We start from the raw sequence: 22,894 nt of genomic DNA, 5'->3' as shown, positions 1-22,894 counted from the left end.
GAATCCACAATGCTGTTCTGTTGAGAAGCACAGGGTGGCCACAGTTGCTCATTTGCTTTCTTCTTGTACAGAAGTACTGGAGCTTACCGCAGTATCTATTACTCTCAGTCCTACAGGCCCTTCAGTACGTGGACCAGGGTCCAATCTGCAGTAGCTATTATTCCCTTCAGCCCACTGTAGGCTTATTTATGTATCGAATGACACATCCCAGTCTATTATCCTGAAAGTATGCTATTTTTTTCCAAATTTCTTCCAGGATTCTGTATTCTACCCACTTACATTGAATACTTCTGATCTAATGAAATTACCGTATATTACTGGGAATGGCTTCAGAATATGTTGTGCAACATTTTTCACCACCTACAATGCCTTTCCATATAAAAGTTAAAATATTTAGTCAAGAAATAGCAGGTTTCTTCTTTTAGAAGATTGGGAAGATACATCTTAGCCCAATTTCCAACTGTGGAGACCCATAATCCAATACTTTTGAGGTTTTTTTTTAAAAAAGCATGACCACATCTGGTTAATTTAAAAATAAAAGAGAAAGAGAAACTGAAATGGCTCACAATCTTCTGCCTGTTCAGTTATAGAACTGCTTGTACCACTTTCTCATGTGACGCACACAAAGTGTTTATGGCCTTTTAAATTCATTTAGCAATTACAATATTAATAAGTAACTGCAGGGCAATAATTTCATAGGGGGCGGGGGAGTCCCAGCACAGCATTGCTTCAGAAGCAAAGAGGGCTTCAATATACAATATATTTAGTATCCACCCTCAAGCTGGAAATGTTTTTGGTATATTTATATTTTATATTTCTAAGGTGCTCAGTCCAACAACTATATGGCTCAGAATTTAAAACAGTAAAAAAAAAAAAAAATCCAAAACATTGCACCATCTGGAGAACAAACTGCAAATTCTCCTATCTGTAGAGATAAAAACACAATCACCTAACCCAAGGTCCTTTCCATGTGAATCTTGGAAATGGGGAAATAGTATTTCAGAGGTATGTTCTACAACCGAGAAGGCATATCTCCTGGGCTAGATGACATTACTTAATCAACAGGGATAGGAAGAGACCCAAGCCTTGCAGGACAGGCAGAAACCAAGGACAGATGCTTCCTTAAATAACAAAGTCCTATGTCATTTAGGGCTTTAAACATAAAAAAATAGCACACTGAATTGCAGCCAGAAGCCATCTAGTAGCCAATAAAGCTCTTAGAACCTGGATGACATGTGGGATCGCTCACCAATCACTGCTTCTTCTGTAAAAACTTTAGCTTTTGAATGGTTTTTCAAGGTTTCCCCAGATAGACAGCCCTGCAGTTGTTCAAAATGTGACTGAGGCGTTAATGACAATTAGAAAAGCCTCTCGGTTCAAGAAAATGTGCAATTGGCATACAAGGGGAATCTGTGCAAAAGGCCTCCTGACCAAATTACCATTTGTTCTTCATATAGGAGCTGTGAGCCCAGGAGATGTCTAGCTTGCATATTAGACCCAAACAGGGCAGTACAGGTAGCAGAAACCCATCTGAGCTTGTTCTTCCACATCTAGAACTTCACAACTTCTAGGCACTGAAACATGACTTCAACATTGGAGATCAGATAGGTGAGTATCATTAGCATACTGATGATGATACCTAACTCCAAATGGATGGATATCCTCACTCAGCAACTTCATGTGGATATAAAATAATAAGGGTCAGAGCAACAACATTGTGATACCTCACCATCGGGTCATTGGGTTTGACCTGCCTCTTCCTGGCAGCTGTATGAAGTATATAGATACAAAACTGATTTCACAGGAATAATGGAATTATACTTTATTGACACAGATTAGATTAGAATAACAGAATCTTGCATGTCTGGTTTGTTTTCCCTCTTATACCCCACGGAGTCCAGTCTGAGTCTGTTTCTAATACTTTCCTGTTCATAGCAAATAGAAACAAATGTTTCTCTTTTGTTGCGTTAATGGCATTCTGGATGACTTTTCCAAGGTAATTTCCATGGCTCCCTATACTTCTTACCAACATCAACTGAAACCAAGCATAGAGAAAGGAGAATTACTGCACCTTAATACCATGTCTCCCTCTCCTGTTCCCCATAGTCCAGAAGGATACCAAGACCAAAGTATCAAAAACTGCTAAGAGATTGAGAAAACCCATTCTTCTTTTTTTTTTTTTTTTACAAATCTTTTTATTTCCATTTCATTCTATACAATCACATGTTTACTGTGCAACCGAGACATATAACATTGAGTAATAAACACAGCCCTCGCTTTTATAGAGAATGCCCCCTACAATACAAACCCAATATACCGCCTTAGCCCACCATACACCCTCTTTCATCCCCCTCCAACTTTCATTCTTCCTTCTCTCATACCCCTCTACACCTACTTCCCCTCCCCCTCTATCTAACCCTAACCCTATCACTCCCTCTCTTAATCCATTCCCTCCCTTCCTTCTCCTCCTCCTCTCTCTCACTCTCTCTGCTCTCCTTCTTCTTTCATTCAGCTCCTCCCTTCGGTATCTCTTACTTTCCGATATATTCAGTTTGTTCTGTTTTAACACTAACATTAATAAAAACCACAGTATACAAGTGCAATCATGCTTTAGAATTTAACACATATTATATTTCCCCCCTCCCCCCCTCCCCCTAGATCCCCACCTCCCTTCCCTCCCCCCGACTTCCCAGAGCCCATACATGGTATAACTTTTTGACAATCACAGTCTAAAATATCTCTACATTGAACTCAGCTTCTTGCTGTTACCCAAATTTTTAACAATTTACATTATTACTAATTTTAAGCATAAGCTATCTGGAATTTCCTAGTCCCATATTTGCTTTGTATATAATCAATCCATTTTTTCCAGTCTCGTTTATACTTCTCATTTGAATGTTCTTTAAGATATGCTGAAATTTTTGCCATTTCGGCTAAGTTTGTAACCTTTAAAGTCCATTCTTGAATTGTAGGCAGGTCTTTCTTCTTCCAGTATTGCGCCACCAAGAGTCTTGCTGCCGTTATTAAGTACAGAACCAAATTAATCTCTACTGCTACGAAGTCAGTACATATACCTAGTAAAAACAGTTTGGGAGTGAATTTTATCCTTTTTTTGAAGATATTTTGCAGGATCCACCAAATTTTTATCCAAAATGCCTTAACATTACGACATGTCCACCATATATGAAAATATGTAGCATCGAAAGAACCACATCTCCAACATTTAGGCTGAACATTTGAATACATAGAAGCAAGCTTTTTGGGATCTAAGTGCCATCTATAAAACATCTTATAAAAATTTTCTCTCAAATTTTGTGCTTGTGTAAATTTTACATTTCTTACCCATATTTTTTCCCATGTGTCCAGCATTATAGGTTCTTCAATATTCTGAGCCCATTTTATCATACAATCTTTAACCATTTCGGTTTCTGAGTCCATCTGTACTAATACATTATATATCCTCTTTATGTGCATTAAACTTTGATCTCTTATTTGTTTAAACAAGTTATCCTCAGCTATTACAAAACCTATTTTTTGGTCTATTTTCCACCTGGCCTGTAATTGGCCATACTGAAACCACGTTTGAACTACCTTCTCTTTTTTAAGTACCTCTAAAGATTTTAATTGCAGCACCCCTCTTTCTGTATTAAGAAGTTGTCTATAAGTGGTTCTATCGTGTTTTTGTTCTATATTTATATTTTCAATTGCATGTCTAGGAATTGCCCACATGGGCAACTTGTCATTTAGTTTATGTTGATATTTTTTCCAAACCCGCAATAAGGCATTTCTTAAAATATGATTTTTGAAATTCTTATCCAGTTTTTTGTTGAATAACAAGTAAGCATGCCAACCATATACCAAATCATGTCCCTCAATATTCAATATTCTGTCATTGGTTAAATGGATCCAATCACTAATTGCAGATAAAGCCACTGCATCATAATATAATTTTAAATTTGGTAATTTCAATCCTCCTCTTTCACGTACATCTTGCATTATTTTCATCTTAACCCTCGGCTTCTTTCCTGCCCATACAAAGGAGAAAACCCATTCTTCTTGTGCTCCCCATCTCTGCCACAAGTAATCTACAAGTGTGACCAGTGCATCCCTGAATTAAGTATACAACTGTCCTGGGAGTGGTGCTGCCTCAGTACTATGGCTCCTGTACCTTTTTCATTGTTTTATATTGCCAGATGTTTTCCTATTCTCTGCTCCAACTACCTTCATTTCCTTGTATTTTGATTTCATTACAGTAGCAGGCTAAGATAAGTTATCACATTTCCACCTTTTGGAATGTAAAGTGTGATCCCAACAGAGTGCATTTCTCTGAACATGTCTCTGTTAAATAGGTGCCTACAATACTTATAGATAAGTCTTAAAGAGTAAATTTTGCAACTCTGGTCTTGCATCTTGTATCCCCCCTCACTACTTACAGTTGTGATTGTCATGCAAATTTTTTAAAAGCAGTTTAGAGAGTGGTGAATCAGAAGATCTGAAGAAAATTCAAAGTTATGCAAAATATGTTTTTGTGTTCTCATATTTTTCATGTAATGTTAGCAATATTTTGACAGCAAGTAAAATTTTGTTGAATGTAATACAGATTTTTTTTGCTTTGATGTTCCATGTCTTCCATTTTCTCAGGTTATTTTGTGATTGAGGAAATCATCTAATTTTATGTTTGGTTCTTGTACGTATAGCATACTGTTTATCTCTACTGCAGCCTTCCCAAACTGCTTGTCTTCCAGATATGCTAGAATACTGTAACACTCAGAATTATAGTATACTATAGTATTGTGATAATTCTATAGTATACTATAGAATTATGATAGTATGATATGAATATTTGGAAGGCACCAATTAGAGCAGTGGTTCCCAACCTTTTTTTGGCCAGGCCCCTCCTAAGCACCCCTAAAATCCTGATCCCCCCCGTGACATATAATTCTTATTTTACTCAAAAAGTGAACTCTACTGACCCAGAGGAAGCCTAAAAGGCTTGTTTTAAACAAGGTTCACATTTCCCCCATTAAAAATCAAATCCACCCCCTGTGGGGTGTGAGCCCCACATTGGGAACCACTGAATTAGAGGAAGTTTATTCTATTGTCCTTGCTTGTATCTGGCAACATAGTTTGTTCTGAGTTAGATTGCTGAAATTGCAGCAGCACATTTCTGATTTGCTATGCTCTTGGCCTGGCAGGACTCTGAAATAGAAAATGAAAAGTAGCTAGAAAAAAAGTCTGGAAGTTTAGGTTATGGTACAGGTAGTCCTTGACTTATAACAGTTTGTTCAGTGACCATTCAAAGTTACAATGGCACCTGACATAATTTATAACACTTTTTCACACTTGCAAACATTGATGCATTCCCATGGCCATCAAATTTTAGATGCTTGGCACCTGGCTATTTATGATGGTGCCATGGCCATATGATGCCCTTTTGCAACCTTCTGACAAGCAAAATCAGTGAGGGAATCACATTCACTTAACCATGTTACTAACTTAACAACTACAGTGATTCATTTAACAAGTGAAAGGAAACTTCTCTGAAACTAAGTCTTCATATACTGATAGTGTATATAGCACCAACTCTGTTGTCCTGTTTACTTGCTGGGCACACAGATGGTATGTGGGTGGGAGTGCATGTGTGTAAACAAATGTAATTGAATGATTTCCTCGGTGGGACGGAAGCCTAGAATTTCATGTGCCAAACCCATGCACAATAAATCTTGTTTCTGCGCATGTCAAGCCCATTGGTCTGGAATGCAGAGAATCCCCACTGCTATTTATCACCAAATACTCTAGAGCTATTCTGATACACCCTTCTGGGCTGCATGTAATTGGGTGGCTGTTCTGACCTCCCTTCTCCGTCCAGGAATGAAAGCCAAAAGCCATGTAACTAAAAAAGGTTTCTTTTAATCAGTTCAAGCTCTTGCTGGCTGCAAGCCCAAATAAACAAAGATAATAGCTCCAGCAGACAGTCCTATAACTCACACCAAAATGCAAACCCGGCTTCTCTTATCTCAAACCACTTATCCAAGTTGGCTTCTCGGTTTGTGAACGTGAACAAGAACAATCACGAGAACGTTGACTTCTGCAAACAGGGCGTGGCACCAGCGGTCTCTTTTATCAGCAGGAGGGGATCTTGATCAGCATCAGCTGTTAGTAATCACCTCCTGTGGTTACTCCGTTGTCCTTTACGCTGAGTAGACCTACGCCTGCATGCATCCTGATACAACTCCCAAATGCTTTCATGAACATTCCCTTTGATCCAATGCTCTGCCGCCACCTGATGGCCAACCAGTCTCTCCTCGCCCTGCTCGGAGTCGACACCCTGTCCAGGGTCTTCCACCTCCTCCAAGACCGACTCTTAAGACCGCTTGCTGTCGGAGTCTGGCGACAGCTCTAACAACTCCTGCCAGGCCACAATAGGTGGCTATATAAATAGATTAAATAAACACTCTATAATTTCCTTCTTGATACATTTTGGTTGATTGGAAAAATGACAAAGATAACGTTAGGAAAACATAAGACCTCAGTAGGAAGGCAGTTCCTGGATTCCTTCTCTACAACAGACTCCCAACAACAAAAGCTTCGTGTAAACATTAAAATGTTTGCTAGTTTTAGATACATTCAATCTTACCAAAGGCTAAACTTCAACTTTGCCTGAACCTATAATTGTACAACCATTTCATAGAAAACTTTTTATAGAATTGCAATTCCCCTATAAAAAATTTGCATTTACAGTAACAAATCTCTTGATCTGTTTAGCTGCACTTCCCACCTGCTTTGTAGCACTTAGCACTTACACTTATATGCTGCTTCACAGTGCTTTACAGCCCTCTCTAAGCAGTTTACAGAGTCAGCATATGCCCCCCCCCAACAATCTGTGTCCTCATTTTACCCTCTTCAGAAGGATGGAAGGCTGAGTCAACTTTGAGCCTGATGAGATTCTATCTGCCCAATTGCAGGCAGCTGGAAGTCAGCAGAAGTAGCCTGCAGTACTGCACTCTAACCACTGCCCCACCGCTGCTCTTATGTTTACCTTTCCCAGAAAATAAAACTATATATCTGTATAGATTCAGCTTGATTATTGCTATAAAACTGTTGATTAATGCTATTAATGAATGGTGTGTGGAAGGGAGCACATATTTTCATAACAGATGATACCTCTGTTATATATGGTACATGGTATATATCCACCTATTGAATCCTTTGGGCTAGACAGAGTTTGTTTGATTGTATAAATAGTATTGTTGCAGAATGTAAGCTATTCCAAATAAAACTACTTTTTGCAATTGACTGATGGTGATTTTGTCAGTCTGATGGTGTTCAAGCAGAGGTGGGCTGCTGCCGGTTCAGATCGGTTTAGGTGAACCGGTAGTTCTGACCAGCAGCTGGGCCCATCAACCCATCCCGGCGCTATCACGTCCTATATAATTGCTGTTTTTGAAGCCATGCGCATGCTCACATTTTCGGTGCTGGGTGAACAGGTTGTTACATTATGTGATGCTCACCTCTGTGTTCAAGTGGTGCTCCAGATACTTTGGAACGGTATCCAAGGGGTCCATTACTATTGGTACTCTCTCTGCTTTCTTTTCTAGTGGTCATTTGCACAGTCAGCCAGATGTTTAGACTGGATTTGGCATTTTTACCCACCTATTATTTGTTTGTTTATTTGTTTCCCACCTTTAATATGTAGCTAAAGTTCTTCAAATTCTTAAAGAGACACCATAGGCAAAAAGGCCAAGATCTCAGAGTGATGGCTGCGACATAATGGGTTTAAGTTATAGGAAAACAATAAAAGACCATTGTGAATTGCAGAAGGAGCAATTCGACAATGGAACCTACTCCTTGGAGCAGAGGAAGCCTCCTGTTCATTCAATGGGTTCCAGTAGAGACTAGACAGCACCTTAATCTGAATTCCAATATGGGTTAAGTGTTGCATTTGGCACTAGATGGTTCCTTACAGCTTTATGATTTTGCCATTAGATCTTATTTGCCTGTATAATCTACCTGCGTATTTTCTCATTTAAAAATCATATAACAATGCTGATTCTGAGTAGAGGAATCAGCTTGATGAAGCAGTTATGAATCTTTAATAGATAAGGGTTTCCCCCCAGAAAGCAATGATTCAGTTTCTTTATATGTTGTTCTTCCTGAGTTGACCTAGTGAAATGCATTATTGATTACTTCCTTGTGAATGATTGTTTACTTCATTGTTACAGAACATAAGAATACCAATGTTATAAATGAGTAGGGGAGAACTGAAAGTAAAGACAGTTTGATGTTAGTAGATCGGTATAACTGCTATTAATGTGACTAGATCAGTGGTTCCCAACCTTTTTTTGGCCATGCCCCACCTAAGCATTTCTAAAATCCTGATGCCCCCCCCCTCGGCGTGACATATAATTCTTACTTTACTCAAAAAGTGAACTCTACTCACATGGAGGAAGCCTAAAAGACCATTAACTTGATTTAAACAAGGTTCAAATTGCCCCCATTAAAAATCTAATTGACACCCTGTGGGGCATGGGCCCCATGTTGGGAACCACTGGACTAGATACATTAGTTTCTTAAAACATATTACAAAAAAATAACGTACTCTCTTTTGCAATTCTGGAATAAACACTATAAAAGCACCGAACTGTTCTCTTGCTTTTTTGATTGAGAGACTCTGTGAGTGTTGCCCTTTGCATTAAGTTATGCTGCGCCTCTTAACATGGCAGGCTCATACTTTAAAAATTGCTAGTAAAAGCTGCCTGCATGTGAAATGTTCTCCAATCAGTTTTACTGAAGCAGCTTTGGGGGAAGCAGCATTTTCTCCCACCAATGACACGCTATGCTTATCCAAGGAATTCGAAGTATATGGCAGTTTCTCCACTTCACTAAAATTGTCAGCCAAAAATACAGCACTGATTCTGTGATACAAATGTTTTCATAAGGGATACTCAGGTCACTAAACGCATTCGTCTTTTGGTCTTCTCAATTCAAGAGATCAGCAGTACCAACTAGCGTTTTATTTGTGGAGTAATAATCCACAAGGGGGAGCCATGTGCAAGTCTTCCTCTAAAGACAGTAATATTCTTTATTACTGGGGAGGACCAGGTAAAAATAATTCAGGGTACAGAAAGTAGCTATTCCATTTGCACTACCCATCCTAATGCAATTACAGTGAGATACTTCTTAACTGGTGTGAAATCTTCTTTCGTCTTGAGTATATCAGATGTGTTGATATTACAAACAGTGTATTCTGTTTAATTTATAATTTACAACAAACTTCCTGAACCTAGCACTGTTCAGATACCTTGGAATATAATTCTCATTGAAACAGGAGTGGAAGACTTGTTGCAACACATCTAAAAGGTTCAAGTTTGGAAAAAAGTAGCTGATTATAAATTCAAGGTGGCTAGTTCCAATCACTGTTCTTGTAAATGATTTTTATTTTGACTAATGAACTTGTCCCCGCAGTGCTCACTATCAGCATGTTCATTATAATACAGTACACGAGTCTCATGAAAGTCTCAGCAAGAGAACAAGATAAACTGTGGCTGGTTCCATTTAGGCTTGTTATCTCAACAAGTCAGTTTAAGGTGGTTGGCTGGGATAATGGCTGATGTTAACATTAACCAATATCAGGTACACTCATACACCACCCCTACCTACCTTTGATTTTAAATAATGGATGTCAAACTTACGGCATCACATCGGTGTCACGTGATATATCAAGTCTTTCCCCCCCTTTTGTTAAACTGGGCGTGGCCAGCATATGACGCATCCTGCCCGTGAGTTTGACAGCCCTGTTTTAAATGGTGGCCCAATCAGGCTGAAGGCAAATGTACCCAGTTGGGGAAGATTAAGACTCGTTCCAATTATTTCAACCTAACCTCCACATACTTAGTAAGGTTAAGAGAAAAACTTGATAGTGGTGAAAATGCTGCTGTTCGAGCATTTCTGTGTCGGTTCCTGTCTTCCATTTCTTTACTTGGAGGCTAAAAGGGGAAATCAATTTAATGTTACCCTTTTCTAAATCAGGCAACATCATGAAGCTATACATCAATTAATTAAACCTAGAAACCAGGAGCACAATTTTCATCACTCATGGATACCTCTGGGAAAGGCTCTAATGCTGGAAAAAGTGGGAGGAAAGGGAAGAGCAAGACAACCACCAACAAGGTGAATAGACTCAATTACAGTTGCAATGAATGTACCATTGGAAGACCTGAAAGGCCAGCTGAGGGACAGATCATCCTAGAGAAAATCTAAGCAGTTGCTGGACTCAAAAATAACTTGAAGATAGATAATGAATCCATATATCCTCTACTTACCAAAGAACAAAAATAGCAAAGAGAGAAAAACTAACTGTAGCTTTATTGGAGTCAAACATTTTATGTGACAATGTGGCTTATTTTCAAAATGATAGTTGGAGATATAATGTTTAGCAAAGTAAAAGAATCCTTCAGCCTAACTCATATTCAGTAGTACTGTGTTTCCCCGAAAATAAGACAGGGTCTTATTTTCTTTTGACCCCTGAAATAAGCGCTTGGCCTTATTTTTGGGGAGGTCTTATTATTTTTGAGGTACGGGAGGCAGTGAGCGTGGTCACCTCATGGCTGCTGCTGTGTTGCAATATTTTCAGGAACGGCTTATTTTCAGTGGAGGGCTTATGCACTCAAAAGCCCAATTGGGCTTATTATCTGAGGAGGTCTTATTTTCGGGAAAACAAGGTATATGTTCAGAACTATTTCCCAGAAAATTATGCTCAATCTAGAAGCTTTAGACCCTTCCTTCAGGTTGGATTGAAAGTAAGAAAGTAGCTTACAGAAATCTTGCCATCTTGTTATTATCCCTACATTTCAGCTTGACTAACATAGATTTATACACCAACTCTGTACTATAGTTCACTGTTATGGACCATTTACTCCAGATGAATGGAAAAGAGTAGTTACAGTACACAGCAATGTATACCACTGTTTATACTTACAAGCCAGAAGTAGGCTCTTTAAAATGTCTTCTCAGATATCCTCCAAAACCCAATTAAGCATTTAATTACATGGAGAAGCTTCATGCTCCATTGATCTTTTAACAAAAGAATGCAACATGAATCCAAGGTAGAACTGATTCATTTCTCCAAGCCAATACTCTCCCCCCCCCCCCAGTCTATTCAGTTTCCATACATAAAATGATTTTGCTATGGTCTTCTCTGGTAGGACTCCTTAAAATCCTAGATGTATTCTAGTTGCAAAGAATAATGTTTATAAATTCCAAATTTCCAATCACTATAATATTGTGAAAGGTAATTTAGATTCCAGAATGCTAGGGCTTGTTAAAATTTCCATCAACCTGTCTGTTTCTACAAACATTAAGACATCAGGAATTGATTGTTGTATCTTTAATTTGGCTTACACAAGGAAAAGTTTGAGCTGTCAAAGCTGTTAAGCAGAATTCTTTGATAGCAATGTAATTTGGTGAATAGTGAATCAAACACATTTTAAATCATAATTTATGCAGAGTAAAATTCAGTTGCAAAGATTGCCCAAAGCAGCAGGAAAGCAGTGAAGTATGTGAATATGAGAAAGAAGGATTGCGGCAGATAATTATTTTATTACTATGTGGTGGATGGAAGAATTATTCTCTAGGGTGATGGGTTTTTTCTTCTGGTGATAAGGCACAAATTCTTCCTGAGCACAGCACAATTCTTGGAGTCTACATGGACATATCCATGCTGATTGTTTGGAAACAACATGAATATGGTTTGCTCCTTTGTTCTCCCAGGATGATTTTCCAGAGTAACCTACAGTCCTGAGATATTTTTTTTAGGGGTCATCTATCCAAATACTCACCAGGTCTGACTTCATTTAGACTTCAAAATCAGTTAGGAACTCCTGTTTGCAGAGGATATGGTATGATTTCTTTAATTGGACTCTTTTTTACATGTTAAGAGTATATCATAAAGCTATGTAGTTTAATCAGTTGAAAACTGGAAAGAAAATTCCATGTGCTTTTCTCTTACTATGTATTCATTTAAAAGGTTACTCTGAATTTCCTGTCAGTCACTGTTTTAAGACTATTAAAACAGCATTTTGTTTGTTGATTAAAGATCTTGCATTGATACAGATGACCCAGAGGAGATCTTATGGGGAGGAAATGCTACATAAAATGTTTATCACAAAATCCAGTTACTATCACTAAGTAAAATGCACACTTCTCTAATAAAGATTAGTCATCTTAATGACAGGATCCATTATCTAACAATCCACTGAAGTTTTACCAACCACAGACAAAATACAGAGAATTTCAAAACATACTTCCGATTTTTTTAGTGGTTAATAAGGTTAACAGAAGGTGAGTCCTATTCCCCTTTCTTTGTCCCTGAAGTGCAATTAAAATGCACTTTCATGACATATTCCAGATGCTGTTAGACCTGCCAGAAGACAGACTTTATTGCAAAGGAAATCACTTTTCCAGGGCCCTTCCCCATCTCTAGTCTTTCTATTTAGGCCTTGAGAAACAGTCATGCTACCTTTAGGTTCAGACCCTCCAAAGAAAATGCCCCCACAATGTTATTTTAAAGAGTTTAGTGTGGAGAAAAGAATGGGTGGCTTTTTATTGGTGGGAATCCCAGGCTTATCTCATATCTCTATCTAGTTTACTTTCTTCTTCCCACTTAGTCTTCAGAACTGCTTGGGATGGCTTTGAAACTCTTCCGGTTTTGGTCACTGTTTTCTTCATTACAAAAGAAAAAGCTGCAAGGAGGACAGGAGCAGGACACTGGTTAGAGCATCAGTTTTCCTGTATCTCCCTCAGCCACTTTGATGGCCATTCTTCCTCAATCTTCCTGCAACATTGAAGGACCAGAGAACATCTAAGAAGATATCGATTCAGTAGTATGAAAATCCAGCAAAGAGGCAAAGCTGGTGATTGTGTGGAACTACAATCTATTCCTCTATTTGTATTTGCCTCTATTTGTATTTGTATTTATTAGTTTGTCAAACGTGTACAAGATAGTAGGTATAAATATAAACATAGACATGAATGAAAGAAATGAATACAAATAAATGGGGACAGTAGGACAGGGATGGTAGGCATGCTGGTGCACTTATGCACGCCCCCTTTACAGACCTCTTAGGAATAGGATGTGGTCCACGGTAGACAGTTTGAGGTTAAAGTTATAGGGGTTTGAGGATGTAACAATGGAGTCAGGTAGATCATTCCAGGCGTTGATCACTCTGTTGCTGAAGTGGTATTTTCTGCAATCGAGTTTGGAGCAGTTTACCTTGAATTTGTATCAATTGTTTGCCAGTGTATTATTGAGGTTAAAGCTGAAGAAGTCGTTGACAGGTAGGACGTTGTAGCACACAATTTTGTGTACTATGCTTAGATCATAACGCAGGCAATTCCACATTGTCCAAGCCCAAAATTTCAAGTCTGGTGGCATAGGAAATTCTATTGTGAGCAGAGGAGAGGAGTACTCTTCTCGTGAAATATCTCTGGACCTGCTCAATTTTATTAATGTCCGATATACAGTGTGGATTCCAGGCAGATAAGCTGTATTCGAGAATTGGTCTAGCAAAGGGTTTATATTCCCTAGTTAGCAATACAATATTACCGGAGAAGAAGCTTCACAAAATTAGGTTTTTGAGAATGGCCTCATAGAGAGAACCCACTGCAGAGCCAGCAAATAGTCTGGTGTGAAAATGCTCTGTAGACTCGGTTCTTTGACCTATTTATATTTTTTCCTGAAGTTATTTATTCTAAATAACAGAAGCTCTTTATTTTTTTAACAGACTTAGAAATTGGGTACCAGTTGCTAAAGGGATGCTGCTTCTAGATGCTCCAGTTGAATTCAGTAGCTCTTATTCCTAGATTTGTATGTATAAGGCTGCGGCCTTAAGTGCCTTATTATAGAATCATCTTTCGCAAGCACCCAGAAAGGTCTCTTCCTCTGCATCCCCACTGCCACTCCTCTTCTTCCCAAACAATGAACAAGCTGTTATTTCCCCCTCTCTCAGTATCCATGGAATCAGACTGCTTTGCAGCTGCTTTGCATAGCGAGATGTCAGCTGGGAATTCAACTGAGTAGGCTGGCATGTTATCCAGAGTGGATGCAGTGACAGATGGCTAGACAATGGCAGTAAAAAGGGCCTTTCCCATCAACGAGTGGGGCTTGCCCATTAGCTTCCTTTCAGCCGTTTAACTTTGTATTAAAGCTGTGAGACCTGGAGGCCTCCGTGATTCTGATCTTTCACTCCCGCTTGTCTGAGCTGGCTGCCTTTCATCAGCCTGGGAGACTCCTGAATAGTACTTGAAGGATCTTTTTTTTTTTACATGGCAAAGAAGTCTTGTTTTGCTTTCATTCCTTCACAGATGGAAAGAAGTGGGAGGAGGGGCAGAGAGGAAAGCAGCACTCGCCCTGCATGTCACTTTGCCCTTCTTTCAAAGAGAGTTGCAGACACAGCCACCCTGTTTCCTAATGGGACCTTTGGGCTTGCCTTCTGTCCCAATCAGATCGCTCTTCTCTCTGCAATATTACATTATTCTATCTTGCGTAAAGCTTCAAGGGATGGCTTTCAGAGGGACCAAATACAGGGTCACATTTCAGAGAACCAATCGCCACACCTTTGGAATACTTGTGTTAGTGTTGTGGCCTGCCAGCGGTCAGCAGAGCTGGCAGCAGATTCGGACAGTGAGGAGGTTGTGGAGTAACATGGGCCAGTCCTGAAGTCTGAGGAAGGCTCTGATGAGGGCTCTGTGTTGGAGGCAGAGAGGCGGCCAGAGCCGTATGTCAGTTATCATTTGCCTTCAGAGTCAGACATCAGTGAGGCAGACGAACAGCTGAAGCCTGTTTCCATTGTGCGTATGCACAGAGTTGCCAGATGAAGGGAACAGCTAAAGAACAGGGGTCGGCTTAGGAGTAAGGCCACAGGTGGACAATGAATGCCCCCCCCCAAGGAAATAAAAGAGGAGAGAAAGGGGAGTGGAGTTTGCAGGAGACAATTAGTTCGCTTAATTGACTCCTTGTCAAGTTTTGCAGATATTGGCCTGCCAGCTGTCCAACCCAGATAAGGGGCGTGACTGTAAACCTTTCTCTTGAAAGACTTTGCTATATGTGAATGAGCAGAATTCACAGTAAATTAATAAAAGGGATTTTGTCGGGACCAGGAGTTTGCTTCATGCTCTCGGGAAGCCTCGGTCAGAACAGTTGGGTCCCACTCATGCCTAGGATTAATTTGACCTCTGGCCAATTGTTCCTTTAGTAGGAATAAGTTACCTGTACAGTGTAATACAAAATATAGGAAATAAAGCACATTTTGAGTGCAATCAATCAATCAATCAGAATAGAGCTGGAAGGTACCTTGGAGGTCTTCTAGTTCAACATCTTGCTCAAGCAGGAGACCTTATCCCATTTCAGACAGGTGACTGTCCATTTTTTTCTTAAATACCTCCAGTGATGAAGCACCTAGAATGTCTGAAGACAAGCTATTCCACTGGTTAATTGTTCTCACTGTTAGAAAGTTTCTCCTTAATTCCAGGTTGCTTCTCTCCTTGACTATTTTCCATCCATTGTTTCTTGCCTTGGCTTTGGTACTTTGGAAAATAACTTGACCCTCTCTTCTTTGTGACAGCCCCTCAAATACTGGAATACTGCTGTCATGTCATCTCTAATGCCTTGGATGAAGGAGATATTTTAGCTGTATTTAAAAGCCAAGGTGAACACGACTTATTTAAAAAATGGCCATGGTGTCTGAACTTAAGTTGTACATGGCTTCTGCTGAATGCCACCTATTTCACCTATGGAAGGCAATGGTTCTATCTGAAACTGTGAGAGGAACTAAGCAGGGCGTTTTGAGTATGCACATGTCCTAATTTACACCATGCATTAACAGAAAAGTTTGATTGTGCACATAACTGCCCTGCTCTGCATTTATGTTTGGAAAGTTACCATTTTATTGAATTCCCAAAAAACCCCATTTTAGGTCTAGAGTTTATAGTCTGCCTAAAATAGGAGTAAATTGTTGACACATGCACTCATGTGCCAAACATTTATGCTTGTCAAATGAATAAACTTATGTATGCAACATACATTTCTGTTATTTGGAAGTGAATGTCCAGTTATCTTTAAAAAGTCAGAATACTGTGTCTATTAATGAAAAGTATTCCTCCTAAATAAGTCAGCCTCTGCTCAAAGGGACTTTATGAGGAATAGCAAAAAGCTTCTGTTCTTTGTGTTATAATTTACTATTTACAATATTAATGCAAGATATCTTAAGCACGGGCTAGGCAGAATATGCATGGAAATGAATAATATGTAATTAATCAGTGTTTCTATATGTTCTTTGAGGAGAAAAAAATAATTGGGTCTTGTCCACTGCAATACTTTGCTTGGATATTTAACAATAAAAATCAAAGGAAAAAAAGTTGATTTCTCCCCAAAAAGCATTACTGAAATGATAGAAGTGGAATTCTATGGATTACTAAAGAAATTGTTTTCTGGCCTAAAGATGATGATGATGATAACAACAATGATGATATTTTTAAGACAAAGCTTCCTTAAGGCAGTTTGCTCCAAAAGAAGAGGAGTGAATTGTATAATTATAAATTTCAGATAAATGCTTGTAAAATCTTCACATGTTTTGCTTGTTAAAGTGGCATTTTTCTAGATTTCCCCATGTGCAATCTTCCAAAGTAACTGTTTCTTACTGCTCCTTTGGGAACAAATGTGATGAAAATGCTAAGCAGTTTGATTTGAACTTGTTTTTTTTTAATCATCTACATCTTGATGTGTTTTATTTGAAAGAATTCAGTGGAGTTAAGACTTTGCTGTTGTTGTTTTGGTTGACAGACCATAGAGGAACTTCTTGTTCAGCATTTTTGGCCAGCTGATCAACAGCCACATTGCTATAGGTGGGGATTTTGACGCACAAGTGCCACCCAAGGGGAGACAGAATTAGTGTCAAGCTCTGAATCAGTACTAAAAGCAGCATATCCGCCACATGTGATTTAACCCAATTTGCCTGACTGGAAGAGATAAATTCATTTGCTTTATTTTATTACAGTAGATTACCTCAGTTTATCTCTGCAATATGTTACCAGGCAGATTTTTGCTTGTGATGTGTAGTTTTTGTGATTCTGAGTGAGATGATAACTAAATTCAACATCATATTTGTGCAATGTTGTGGCCCAACAGCGGCCGGCTGAGCTGTTGGTGGAATATGACAGCAATGCACACTATGGAACTGCCCTGGAGGCTGAGGAAGACTCTGGGGGGGTGTTCGGAGTCAGAGCAGGGACTAGAGAGGCCTATTGGCCACCAGGTGGCGTCTGAGTCAGGGAGCAATGAGGAAGAACAGAGGGAGGCTGTCCCTGACATTCGTATGCATAGGGCTGCGAGGAGGAGGGAGCAGCTTTGGAAAAAGGGTCACAGAAGGAAATAGGAACAGGTGGCTACTGATTGGCCCCTCCTGGAGAGCTTATAGGTGGGGCGATGGGAGGGGAATTTTGCAGGAAACAACAATTTACTGATCCAGCTATAGAGAAAGATTGGGGGAATTTTGTGAGTTTAAGCCCTGTTTCATAAAGATAGCTTTCTGGGCTCCCAGCCAAGTGGTTGCTTATCTTCCTCCTTAGTTGTGACAGACGGTCAAGTCTGCATCCATATATATTGTAGAGCCTTGGGACAGAACAGGCAATACTTTTATTAGGATCACGAGAAATGCACAAAAAGATCTTCTGAGCTCTCTAGAACTCCTTAATAGGCAACATCATGACAAAACAAATTATTTTATTTCTCATGGATTATCTATATTAGTATTTTGCAGTAAAAACAGCAGATATCTGTGATACCTAAATTACTATTTTTTATTGCATAAGCTATCATGGATAGAAAGGATGGAGGGAAGAAGCTAAAATGTCACACACTTTGATTTTCTGGAAGTAGGGAGATCCCAGAAACAGAACCTAGGGTGAAACAGGAGTTTCTGTCAACTGAATGCTGCCCCACCCCAGATTGCCAAAGGAATCACTGCAAAAGCATTGCCACTGGGTTTTGTTTCATTCAGTTTGCAGAGATACTTGGTTTGGCTTTCCAGAATGGAAGGAAACGCCTATTTCATGGGAAATAGATAGGCTGCAACCATCTCTGGTTGACACGTTCCTTGGGTGTGGAAAGACAATGTCCTTCTGGAGGCACTGGATGTTGGTGATCTGACCAATGGCTAAAGTTGTTTCACCTTTTACATTCAGCTCATATACCTGTAAATAAATGCAAATGGTATAAACTGCCAATAATGCTCCAATGGGCTCCTTTCAAAGAAATCTAATCCTGCATTTGTGCTGCTTCCCTGAAACTGTATGGAGAAACAGAGTATATGTCGTATATAGGCTGGATTCATACAATATGGGCTAAAATGTGGTGGGTACCTTAGAATTCTTAGTTGTGGGAACTAGCCATTCTAGTTAAGCCATGATACAATTTATTTGGGCATATGCCAAATGAACGAAGAATTATGTTTTGTTAACCCAACACTAGTGTGAACCCAACCTATACTTGTATTTCTGGACAACCTATACAGTATTTGTATTCTGGAGGAATAACAACCAAAGTTAAAACTAAAAGATGTACAGATGCAAATCTCTTCTGTTTTGCCCAAATGTCCCCACCCACATTTTAGTATTTCAGGGATTAGCCTGACCTTGGAGGTGTTAAGACTGTCCATATTATTCAAAAGCCACTGATGAGATTAAAAAATTATCACTAATGGAAAGGATTATTGCTAATGTAATAGCTTTGTGACAACTGAGCTGGATCTCTCTGAATTACAAGATTATAAACCTACTGTTAGCCATTTTCTCTAGCAGGTTTTTTAGAAGCAACATGATCCCGATGTGTACTATCCAAAAGCAAGCTCTTATTTTATTGTTGAGATAAAAGGTTTGGGTATTAATCTTTGGGAGGCTTTACTATTCAGCCTTCAGACAGAATGGATAAATGAGTTTTTAATGTATTAATTGAAATATGTTATTCCATTCATTTAGAGATGGCTCTAAAGCTTTTCTTAATGCCTGCATCTGTGCTGAGAGGATTTCCATACTGGACTCAGTTAAGACAGCCCGCCTGACCTTTGGAATGCTTTTGCTGGCTGGAAGTTACTATTGTCAATCTCTGAGTAATAAAGGGGGGAGAAAGGGCTTCTGCCTTCCCCCCAACACAGAGGCATTCTTGTCTTTTAGGAATTTGGAGGTGGTGGTGGAATCAATCTGAATAAGGCAAGTACAAACTATGATGCTGCATACCAAGTATCTTCAATTGTTGAGAATTTAATGGAATTTAATGGACTCACATTACTGGCCATCTTGCAATACTTTTTTAAAAAAATGCTTTAATCAAGGCTTTTAAAAAATCAATTCTATTATTTGGGATTACTCACAGAAGTAAAGAAACTCACCATCAGGAAATTTGCCCTTAGAGTAGTGGTTGATAGAATAGCACTGAAGGCTTTTGAAAAGACATTCAGATGCTACAATGTGTCTCGATCTACAAAGACTAGAACCACTTAGGCAACAGTTTTCCTTGTGACGCTATAACAAAGCCCAAGTTGGACTTTGAAGAAGCAGGATATAGAGGGTATTAATGTTTTTGAACTGTGGTATTGGAGAAAATGACCGAGAGTCCCCAGATAGCAAAGAAAACCAGTAAATTCTAGAACAATCAACCCAGAGTTCTCAGTTAAATCACAAATAAGTAATCTCAAAAGTTCATACTATGGATATATTGTGCAAAGAGTTTGCTCTCATGGAAAGTCCACAATGCTGAGAAAGGTAGAAGAGAAGAAAAGGATTACCAGCAGCAAGGATGGACTCAAGTACAGCAGCAATGGGTGCACCACTGAAAGACCAGGTTGGAGACAGGCCATCCTGGAGAAACATCTATCTACTTGGTTGGTAGACTCTAAGCAGCATATAATCATCAGTCACCTCCTAAACCAAATGCTGAAATAAAAAAAGTTACAAGCTACCGTGTTTTCCCGAAAACAAGACAGGGTATTATTTTCTTTTGAAATAAGCACTTGGCCTTATTTTCGGGGAAGTCTTGTTATTTTTGAAGTGCAGGAGGCGGCAAGCATGGTCACCTCATGGCTATTGCTGTGTTGCAATATTTTCAGGGAGGGCTTATTTTGGAGAAAGGGCTTATTTTAGCACATGCGCTCAAAAGCCCAATTGGGCTTATTATCCGGGGAGGGCTTATTTTCGGGACACTGCCCGGCTGATGGCATCCTAAGGAGGCCCACCCTGTGGGACCTTATCGGCCGTTGGGAGGTATGTGGCAGTAGGTGGTCTCGCAAATACACTGGTCCTGAGCCATGTAGGGCTTTAAAGGTAATGACCAACACCTTGAATTGCGTTCGGAGACCAATTGGCAGCCAGTGCAGCTCGCGGAGGATAGGTGTAATATGGGTGTATCTCGGTACACCCAATATCGCTTGCGCGGCTGCATTCTGGACTAGCTGTAGTCTCCGAACACTTTTCAGGGGTAGCCCCATGTAGAGCACATTGCAATAATCCAGCCTTGAGGTGACAAGGGCGTGAGTGACTGTTTGAAGTGCACCCCGATCCAAGTAGGGCCACAATTGATGCACCAGGCAAACCTGGGCAAAGGCCCCCCTGGTCACAGCCAACAAGTGGTGTTCCAGTGTCAGCTGTGGATCCAGGAGGACCCCCAAATTGCGGGCCCTCTCTGAGGGGTGTAAGTTTTCACCCCCCAGGATCAGGGATGGACTGTCTGAACTGTCCTTCGGGGGCAGCATCCACAGCCACTCGGTCTTGTCAGGATTGAGTACGAGTTTGTTTACCTCCATCCAGATCCTGACAGCTTCCAGGCATCAGCACATCACGTCCGCCGCTACACTGAGCTGGCACGGGGCAGATAGATACAGTTGTGTATCATCTGCATATTGATAGTACTTTATCCTGTGCCGTCGTATGATCTCACCCAGCGGTTTCATTTAGATGTTGAATAGGAGGGGGGACAGGACCAAACCCTGCAGCACCCCACAATTGAGGGGCCTAGGGGTCGACCTCTGTCCCCCGACCAACACCGACTGCAACCTACCGGAGACGTAGGAGGAGAACCACCGTAGAACGGTGCCTCTCATTCCCACCTCCTCCTGACGTCGCAGGATACCATGGTTGATGGTATCGAAAGCCGCTGAGAGGTCAAGAAGCACCAGGATAGAGGAGTGCCCTCTATCCCTAGCCCACCAGAGATCATCGGTCAGAGCGACCAAAGCGGTTTCTATGCGGTACCCAGGCCTGAAACCAGACTGAAAAGAATCAAGATAATCCGCTTCATTCAAGGTCCATCGGAGCTGAAGCGCCACCACTTTCTCAACAACCTTCCCCAAAAAAGGGAGGTTGGAGACCAGACAGTAGTTTTTCAGGATGGCTGGATCCAGGGAAGGCTTCTTGAGGAGGGGCCTCACCACCTCTTCCTTTAATGGTTGCAGGAAAGACCCCTCATGCAAAGAAGCGTTGGTGATCGCCTGGAGCCAGCTGCATGTCACCTCCCTGCTCCTCGGCTGGTATTGCTCAAGCAGAGTCTAGGTCTGTCCGAAACTGAGTGATTTTGTCCGACAGAAACTGAACAAATTCCTCAGCTCTTCCCTGCAGGGATTCCCCCACCCCCCGCCTTTCAGGAGGGAGCGGGTCACCCTGAACAGGGCAGCTGGGCGAGATTCCGTGGACGCAATAAGAGTGGAAAAATGAGTGCATTTTGCTACCCGTATAGCCACTAAATAAGTCCTAATAAAGGCTCTTAGTAGTGTTCGATCAGATTCAGAGTTACTAGACCTCCAACGTCGCTCTATGCATCTCTTTTGGCATTTCATCTCCTGGAGTTCCTCGGTAAACCAAGGTGCCCTCCTGGATCCACTGCCGTGGAGAGGCCTCAAAGGCGCAATCCGATCTAGTGCCTCAGTCGCCATAGCATTCCAAGCAGCGACTAAGGATTCGGTCGGGTTGCGGGCAAGGGACTCAGGTATCTCTCCAAGCTCCCTCTGAAATCCCATAGGGTCCATCAGGCGCCTGGGGCGGAACCACTTAATTGGCTCCACCTCCCTGCAGTGGGGGAGTAGTGTCCTGAAATCAAGCCTCAGCAAGGAGTGATCTGACCATGACAAGGGCGAAATCTCTATTCCCCTTAATTCCAGATCACGTGTCCACTGCCCCGAGAGAAATACGAGGTCGAGTGTGTGTCCCGCTCTATGAGTTGGGCCCTGAACTATTTGGGTCAAGTCCATGGTTGTCATGGAGACCATGAACTCCTGCGCTCCTTCAGAGTGTTTGCCAAGAGACGGTAGGTTAAAGTCTGGGGAACTCCACCGCCAACCCGGCTACTGACTCCAGCAGCGCAGGCAGGGCTGTTGTGACGCAGCTGGGAGGTAGGTACATCAAGAACAAGCCCACTTGAACCCCTAGGTCTAACTTCAAGAGAAAGGACTCACACCCCACAATCTCCGGGGCAGGGATCCTGCGAGGAACTAATGACTCCCGGACAACCATTGCTACTCCCTCACCCCTTTCTCTGGTGTCGTGGTTGGAGAAGCACCCGAAACCCATCTGGGCACATTTCTGAGAGGGGGACTCCTCCCTCTTGGCCCAGCCAGGTTTCAGTTATACATGCCAGGTCTGCCCCCTCATCTAATATCAAGTCCCAGATGAGGGGAGCCTTATTCACAACAGACCTGGCATTTAGCAACAGCAACCTGAGACCAGGGCCCTGAACTTTCATGAATGAGTATAGGCAGCTATCTCTTGGGTAAACAGTGCTTGTGGTATGGGAAGGTTCAGTTCATTGCATGAGCATTTTTGCTCTTACAGGATCATATGCTCTGTATGAAAACAA

At 40.9% G+C, this 22,894-nt stretch overlaps 1 protein-coding gene across 1 annotated transcript in view; it reads left to right on the top strand.

The window, feature by feature from the left end:
* The window catches only part of ATXN7L2 (ataxin 7 like 2), a 41,840-nt gene extending 41,342 nt beyond the window's left edge, over positions 1–498 (top strand). Inside the window, exon 11 of the mRNA XM_087719871.1 lies at positions 257–498. Coding sequence (XP_087575997.1) covers positions 257–388 — 132 coding nt within the window. The 3' untranslated portion in view covers positions 389–498. The remainder of the gene's footprint in view (positions 1–256) is intronic.
* Positions 499–22,894: the final 22,396 nt, after the last annotated feature.

The sequence above is a fragment of the Thamnophis sirtalis genome, unplaced genomic scaffold, assembly GCF_051295495.1.
Source record: "Thamnophis sirtalis isolate CommonGarterSnake01/CBP01778 unplaced genomic scaffold, rThaSir2_p1.2 scaffold_7, whole genome shotgun sequence".
NCBI lineage: Eukaryota > Metazoa > Chordata > Lepidosauria > Squamata > Natricidae > Thamnophis > Thamnophis sirtalis.
This window is presented reverse-complemented; position numbering and strand designations above follow the sequence as displayed.